Raw genomic sequence first — 8,324 nt, forward strand, 5'->3', positions numbered from 1 at the left:
ATTTTCTGCCCAAACTGAAGAGCCTGCATATTTTGAAATAGATATTCATCACTGTCTTTCCCTATACATGGAGGAGATACATTAGGAAGGGGTCATACTGCATGTGTGTGTGTGTGTGTGTGTGTGTGTGTGTGTGTGTGTGTGTGTGTGTGTGTGTGTGTGTGTGTGTGTGTGTGTGTGTGTGTGTGTGTGTGTGTGTGTGTGTGTGTGTGTGTGTGTGTCTGCTTGGGTGTCGTTGTTTGTGGTGTGTGTTTGCTTGTGTGTCTGTGTGTGTGTGTCCATGTTGAATGTGAGATGGAAATGGGGAGGGGGTTGACACAGGACAGAGAGTGGGAGAGGTAGTTGCAGATAATGGGAGATGACAATCTCTAAGTAATGGGTACTATGTAGGCAAAATGCCTGTACCATTTAATAAAGGATAAGTAAGATCTGAGGAAAGACAGCTTTCTTGGCGCAGCCTTTGGTCTTTCTCTGTGAGTCATACACAGAGTGTGTGTGTTTGTGTGTGTGTGTGTGTGTATTCTCTAATTAGGCTACACTATTTAATTATTATTGAATTGATGTCTTAAAATGTCAGACGATGCTTCATTAATAACTTTATCTGACTTTTTGTATTAAGCTACGTTTGTATTAGATAATATTGTCAACAAGATATACGATGCTAATTAGCAGCAATGGTTTACTTTTAGTCCAACATATCCTCCCACGGACTCCCACGTATAGAATAGGAATAAAAGCTTAGTCACCGACTCCTCTGATTGGCTTAAAGGGCCGGTCTGTCATGTCAATGCAGTGACATGTGCAAAGGAAATTCCCAGTGCGCGTGCAGGAWAAAGCGGGAATGGATCTCACGCACAAACCGCGTTCACATTGATACGGTGGAATATAAAAATAACATCTGAAAAATGACGCAATATGCTCTTGGAGGTAAGAAACGTAATTATAATTTTGGTCAGTKCTGTTGTACTTTGAAATTCAAGTTAAATTGATACGAGTTATGTCCTATTGTGAATTTGCTTGTCTTCATCTCAAGATTGAAAAAATGACAAGCTTAATACTTTATGAAAACCAGATYTCAATTTATTAATTTATAATTCAACTTCTGTTAAGGTGGTGCATAGTTTGCATACTAATAGATACACAATTTTACGTGGCTTTGTAAATATTATTTGATGAAGACATCGAAGACCAACAGGTTGCAAATAGAAGGAAATACCAACAGCATGAAGATAACGTCTAATACAGTAACAATGTGGTACACCTTTTAATGGATTTAATTTAAATTCGATTGTGTAAGCTAAAAATTACTAGTGGAAATGTTCTGGTGTAGTTTATATACATCTGGTTATAAATGCATACATGTTGCTATATAAAATRATGTATTAAATAGTATTGATTTTATTTGGGCTTTTTCTGTCTCTTTTTGATATGTAGTGGTTTAGCAGCCCATGTAATGCAAARAGACACAGGAAATYTGTTGGTCTCTGTTWTAGAATTTATAGAGACCAACWGATTTCCTTGTAGTCATATCAGCATAGGAATTAGCTGGCGCAGTTCTTTATAAGAGTCATTGCCTTCACTTTAGAGATGTATGTAAACTGGCTAAACAACATCATCCCTGAYCCTGTAATGTCTAATAACACTASCTTGAAGCATACTGTATTTCATTTGTGGTAACAGACMGCATAACAATTGTTATATTAGGCTAGTAGCTGTCTTATCAATGACTGTTTCAGCAATGACTAAAATGGACCCATGCAATAAATTACAACAAGCAATAATATTTTTTCCTGATAAGGATCATCGGCTCACTGTCCACAGTAGAGAGCCTTCACCTTTTCCATCCACCGTCTGGCCATGATAATGTCTCTGAATGGCTCATGCCCTGGTGWGTCTTGATCAGAGTGATCTCTGGTTCACATTCTCCTTGAAAATATATATATTTTTTAGAGCTTCTCATTCTCAATCAAACAGATTGGGCCTGATGGATGAGTCATAGTCGGAGACTGTCTGTCACAAAGTGTTTACGTTACAGGACAAGTTACTTTTCGGTGTCTGAAATGGCACCCTATTCTCTTTATAGTGCATTGATTYTGASTAGGGCCCTGATCAAAAGTAGTGCACTAAAGAGGTAATAGGGTACCATCCCTTGGTGTCCCAATTACATTGCTTATAAATCTGTAGTCAGTGAGATGAGATGAGAGCTGATATYGCCTCCTACACATGTACTAAGCCGCAGGAAAGCAGGAAATGTGACTCCACCGCATTCAGTTCAGTCTGCTGCTCTGGTTTAAATCAAAGCCCATAATTTCCATTTCCAAAAGAGGACAATTAGTTTGGATTAGGACCYAAAACATTTCCTGTTTAATCTCATAATGGATGACGGGTGTAGAAACATAATAAATTAAGGGCTGTATTGGCAAATAAATAAAGTAAATATAATTATGTTCAATGATTCATAATGAATAGKAGCAAATTGATGGGGTCCTCTCTCTTGCTCTCTTTTTCACTCTGTGTTTTTCAGTCACTAATGTAATTGAAACGTAACCTCTCCTGTGTCCAGTCCACCTGCAGATTCTGCTGGCAGTGGGTCTGGCAGTGTTCTGCTTCTGCCTGGTGCTGGGCTGTCTAATGTGTTGGCGGAGAGGGAAGTATCATCCAYCAGAGGACAAAGAGGCTGCAMTRTCCCCTTCCTCAGCCACTTGTGAACGGGTTACCGTGACCCTGACCCCCTCCTCTGGCACCTTACCCATCAAGCAGCAGTATGAGGAGCTAGACGGGGATGTCCTGGACCTCCCCTCCCCCAATAACAGCTCCTCCCCCTCTGAGGATGACCTCACCGCCCTGCCCTTTGAACCTCGCCCCCGGTCGTCCTCCTCCGAGCTGAGGTCCTCCCCCAGGTCCTGCTTTCCCATGCGTCGCCTCAGCACCCCGGTTGTGTCCTCCTCCTCCCACTACAAGCCTTCAGGCCATGGCCGTGCCTCCTTGCCCTCTATCTCCAAACTGGGCCTAGTCTCCAAGACCCGTCGGGCGCTGGAACGCCGCTGCACCGTGTCCGGTGACAACTTCCTGTACAGCGAACAGAGCCGCCTGACCAGCCCTGGCAGTGCCATGCAGTCTCCTGGCCCTCAGGGGGAGCTGTCCCAGCCACAGTACGGCTCCAGCTCCCTATCCATCCCCACCAAGCCTGCTCYTCTCCTGCACTTCTCCCTGCTCTTCTCCCCGGCACGGGGCACTCTGACCACCAACATCATGGGCCTATCCGGGGCGGCACGGCGGCGCAGTGGGGTGTTTGTTCGAGCCAGCCTGCCCCCGCTCTGCCCCTCACCCCAGCAGGGGGCGTCTCGGCGGCTCAGCCTCAGCCCAGAGATACAGTGCCAGAGCCTTGTGCTACAGGTGGGCTCTGTGGAGGAGCTCCGTGCCTGCACCCTCCGGCTGGCTGTGTTCAGCAGGGACTTCTCAGGCCTGAGAGAGACAGCGCTGGGGGAGCTGGAGATGCCTTGTGGGGAGATGGACTGGGAGCCAGACACAACTGTCCCCTACACCAGGGAGCTCACCCCCACCAGGAGTAGGCTGAAAAAGGTAACACATTATGCCTGTCATTTTACAAGCCTAGGACACTATCATAGAAATAGAACAACAAGATAGATATACTGTATAGTCATTCTATTTCTATGGGCACTATAGCCTCACAATCACTATCTAAACATTTCCCCACCATCTTASACCTCTTTTTTCAGTTAACTTTAAGCACAGAAAAACTACACACACTGGGGCTATGAATAGCCCATATCATGTTTTATCTATGAGGGAATGTGTCAGGCTAGTCTAATCAGAACAAGGTCCGGGCCATTAGCAGTTTTTCCACTGTTGTTGGACATGGTGACATTGTAGTTTTTGACTGGAGAGCAAACATGTGGAGTGCAGTGAGCAGTGTGCCGTGTCCTCTGTGGCGGTTGCGCCAGAAGACATTACTGACAGCCTGAGCTGGCGAGGGTGTGGGTGAGAGGGACAGAGCTAGGCCTCAGGCGCTGGGCTGAACGGGCATGGTGATGTATGAATGGACATTATGTAGACACCATGTCTTATCAGKGGATCTCTGCGTGAGGCTGGGTGGCAGCATGCAGGCACCTCTGTTCTCAGCTACAAGGCACAGAGAGATGTCATGCATACTGCACATGTGATTGTGGGAAACGTCACATGTATGAAGCTCAATGAGTTATCATCCAATGAGAAAACGAATAGAAGTAGAGAGATGGTAGCTGATAGGTGGTGTGATGATGATGTTGTGATCTCTAATGTTACTGTAGTGGTGCCATGAGATCAGATGAAAGTTGCCATGTTACAGTAATCCGTTAGCATTATAACACTATTGTTGACATGATGTGGGAGGCCAGGGACTGATGTGGCAGGGTTTGGAGCTGGTGCAGAATACCAAGGTAATGTACCCTCACAGACAGGATGGTCACTTTAGTTTGTGACGTCCGGAATCAATGGGTTCGTCAGCCCACTTACAGGTTACTCAGCATTTGACTGCAATGTCATGCTTTAGCCTGATGGAACATCGGTGGCCCTTATCCTGGCTGAGTCACAGAGATACAGACAGAGGCAGTCAATACCATTATTGGAATTGGATAAATATGCTAGTGTGTGCTTGTGGAATTTTTGTTGTTGTTGAAAATACTGTGAGTTGAGTGACACAGAGTGGGGTCTCTTGGGCATCATGACTACTGACTGAGAGACAGAGCAAGTGATGTGAATCTCCCTTGTTGGGTGATCTCCCAKTAGACTCCACTGGTCTCACAAACACAGGCAGGCTTACAGCTGCATGCTCACTAGGTCTGGGCCCAGGGTGCTGTCGGCTCTAAATAAGCAACTAATGAGATTCATTGTGCTTTTTATGACGTGAATCTCATGGAAACCTCATGGGGGCTGTAAAAGACTAGATTCTTAAGGATGATAATTTAGCGGCAACAACATGTCGTTCTTTTTACCCTGTGTTTTCTACTTTAGTTACCTCAGGACATAAAGAACATGCGCTTAATAAAACAACACATCAACAACACAATGTGTTCGTCTCTTCTTGTTCTTAAATCAGCCTCTCCCCTCCCAGAGTATGAGTTCCCAGGAGATGTTGGGTCGTAGGAAGAGTTCGCTCTGTGCTGCTCCACGGGCCTTGGGTCAGCTCTTCATTCTGCTGCAGTACCAGACACTGGCCCACCGCATCAAGGTGATGGTCCGCAAGGCTGAGAACCTGGCCAAACTCTCCCGGATGCCAGGAGCAGCAGGTAGGTCCATTTAGCTTTCATCCGAAGCAACACAGAACTGTCGACATTGACAGTGATACACATGCAGGAATCAATACCACAACTCTGGTGTTGCCAGCACTATGCTTTAAGCCACTGAGCCATTGTTTAGAACCACYCCAGTCAAGCCCTCGACCTCACAATCCCATATCCAGTCCCAGCCTTAGTCACAGTCATATTCCCAGGCCCCTGCCGCCCTGATTGAGCTCCTTATGAGATTACAGATACTGTCATTTCCTCTCTCTCTCTCCGTTGTTCATGTTGATTGTTGCTCTCATGTCCCTACAGATCACTACGTAGTCATCAACCTGCGTCAGGATGGGAAGGTGATCAGTACGAAGGAGACCAAAGGGGCGGGAGGACACAACGCTGTGTGGAACGCTCCCTTTCTCTTTGACCTGCCTGTTGGTGACATCACTCAGCTGCCTCTTGCTCTGGAGTTCATCATCATGCAGGTAGGAATGACTCAGTGGTGAAGAATTAGGAGTGCACCCAYGGATAATGTAATAACAGATAATGTAATAACTTGTTTGTCCACAGTTTTTATTACATCCTCAATTATGTTACAAGTCTTCCATCAAATGTATCTTCTGTGCATTTGCGTCGTACAACTATCTGTATGTTATTTTTCTACAAAAGAAATGTCTCAGACCTCACTTCACTGTATATGGTCAAAGAACAACCAACAAAACATCTATCTCTCCAACAGGGGCGGCTCTACACGAAGAGCAGCATGCTGGGCCGTGTGTTGATTGGCTGCGAGGCCCCAGAGGCAGGACAGGGACACTGGAGGGACATGTGCAGTCAGGGACAGGTGGAGACAGCGCACTGGCACCCCATCACACCAGAAGTCTTTTAGGACTTTATAGCTGACCTTATGGAGGTGTCAGGAGGGTCAGGACGTTGCTGGAGAGAGGACAGGGGATAGAGGGCTTGCCAGACCTCTACCTGTGTCAGGTTGTCAGGACGTTGCTGGAGAGAGGACAGGGGATAGAGGGCTTGCCAGACTAATGGGACACACACAAAGGACGAACAGCAAATGGACAATCAGTGGTGGCACCTGTAAACATATTGTGATGACATTGCATTTAGACTTGTAGTATCTGATACTTAMTGTTCCACACTGCCCTAACAGTGAGATACAGGCCACAGGACTGACTGCCACTACTGCTGTATGATACCAGTTGCATGGATTTGTGTTATATGTTGGTGCTGTTTGTATCATAGAGAACAATCTGTCAGTCCCACACATCTTTAAAGCTGGAATCCTTAATTGAAACTACAGCAAAGCGGCTTCCCCACCTGTGTTTTGGTAAAAGGCTGAGGGATGAGCCTRGAGAAAGATAACCACTCTCAAATTCATAGTCAGGACTGAACATCCATGRCATCAAAATTATAGTTTTAACCATGTTTTGAGGCTATACAGTGTTTGTTTACATTTACATTGTTTACAAACACTGGAGTAAAATAAGCTTGTATTTTGGGTTCTGATGGAGTAGGACAGTTGAAATAAGCTCATGAGGCATTACCAAGTTAGATTTTTCAAGAATCAATGGGTATATACTGTATCATTAATTTATAAGTCCAAAAATGGGTGTAGCAACTAAGGATTCCAGCTTTAAAGACCATTGTCTGAATTTGCTCTACTGTCAATGATTCTTAAGTCATGGCCAAAACACTTCTAGTTGTGGTTTACTATGACGTTCTGTGTCAGTATTTGTCCTCGGCATTGATCTCTGCTTGCTTTGTTTGTGTTGTGCTCTTGTGGTACTTGTGGTCTGTGCTACTTGCATGATTGGGATCTTTGCCAGACATTAGCGTGATTGAAAAAGTGATATTGATCGTCATGCGCTATACTCTGTCATGGACTACTCATCCACCATCCACTGTGGCAGGATGATAACAGACATATGTTCAGTACTTGTATAGATGTTGGCCTGAATCATTACATACCATATATCTTTACCTGGATATGATCAGGCCTGTACCAGAGAAGCCCCCCAAACACCTTCATGAAGACAGGAGTCTGAAAAGCCATTTGCGTACATCAATCAGCCATCAATTGATTACTGTAACTGTGTAGGCATGCTTTTTAAGGGACTTACACTGTACACATTCTGTCATCGGACTTTCAATTATTTTAATCATCATTGACAAATGGAATGCCTGTCTTGTCTTGCTAAAATTGCATACTTATGCTTTTTAACAGAGAAAGCTCTCACAGTTGACATGTGTCTCTGAATTAAAGTGATGTGATGAAGATACCATATGTTCTGTCATATTTATAGATAGTATATGTTCCATGCACTAGAATACTACATACACCTAACATTATTACAAGAAAGAATACCACAGTTGACTAGTGGAGTAAAATGCCTGATCTGGAAATACTTGTAGAACTCGATCAGATCTTCAGATGTTGCCGTTGTTTCTTATGTATTTCTGATGGCATGCCTTTTGATGGTTATAAATATCCATATGTAACAGTGTTGCTGCCGTCCCTCTCCTTGCTCCAACCTGGGCTCGAACCAGGGACCCTCTGAACACATCAACAACTACCTCGCACGAACCATTGTTAGCTATCGCTCCACAAAAGCCATGACGTTTGCAGAGCAAGGGAAACAAGTACTTCAAGGTCTCAGAGTGAGTGACGTCACCGACTGAAATGCTACTAGGGCGCATCGCTAACTAGCTAGCCATTTCACACTGGTTACACATGTTGTGTAACTGCTGCCCTTTCTACTACTGTATGTGTCACTGAAATCATGGTTTCGGATATCAATTTATAGCTCAATCACTTATATTGAATGTGACAGACAGGACATATTTACTGTTGAATGGTCTATGATGGAGTAGGAGTTGAGTTAGAAAAAAATATACATTCTATATGGGTTTAATCTAGTAGAACTAAAACATGCCAATGTAAACAGTCAGATAAGGTTTGATCTGTGATTTCTATGAAAGCCCTTCACGTGATACCACAATGGCATTGTTTCATACTAATCTGCCACTTTCCCA

General features: G+C 44.4%; 1 protein-coding gene across 4 annotated transcripts; it reads left to right on the forward strand.

The window, feature by feature from the left end:
* The first annotated feature begins 769 nt into the window (after positions 1-769).
* LOC112073554 (synaptotagmin-5) lies at positions 770-7,570 on the forward strand. 4 transcript variants are annotated; one of them, XM_024140823.2, is made up of 6 exons: positions 770-927; positions 1,799-1,888; positions 2,564-3,582; positions 5,099-5,288; positions 5,595-5,761; positions 6,016-7,570. In XM_024140823.2, the coding sequence occupies exons 2-6, from the start codon at positions 1,858-1,860 to the stop codon at positions 6,163-6,165; spliced, it is 1,557 nt and encodes a 518-aa protein (XP_023996591.1). In that variant the 5' UTR covers positions 770-927; positions 1,799-1,857; the 3' UTR covers positions 6,166-7,570. The 4 variants fall into 4 exon arrangements, with proteins under 4 accessions (XP_023996591.1, XP_023996593.1, XP_023996592.1 ...); XM_024140825.2 differs by having other exon boundaries at positions 5,114-5,288; XM_024140824.2 differs by lacking the exon at positions 1,799-1,888.
* The last annotated feature ends 754 nt before the right edge of the window (positions 7,571-8,324 follow it).

The sequence above is a fragment of the Salvelinus sp. IW2-2015 genome, unplaced genomic scaffold, assembly GCF_002910315.2.
Source record: "Salvelinus sp. IW2-2015 unplaced genomic scaffold, ASM291031v2 Un_scaffold2291, whole genome shotgun sequence".
NCBI lineage: Eukaryota > Metazoa > Chordata > Actinopteri > Salmoniformes > Salmonidae > Salvelinus > Salvelinus sp. IW2-2015.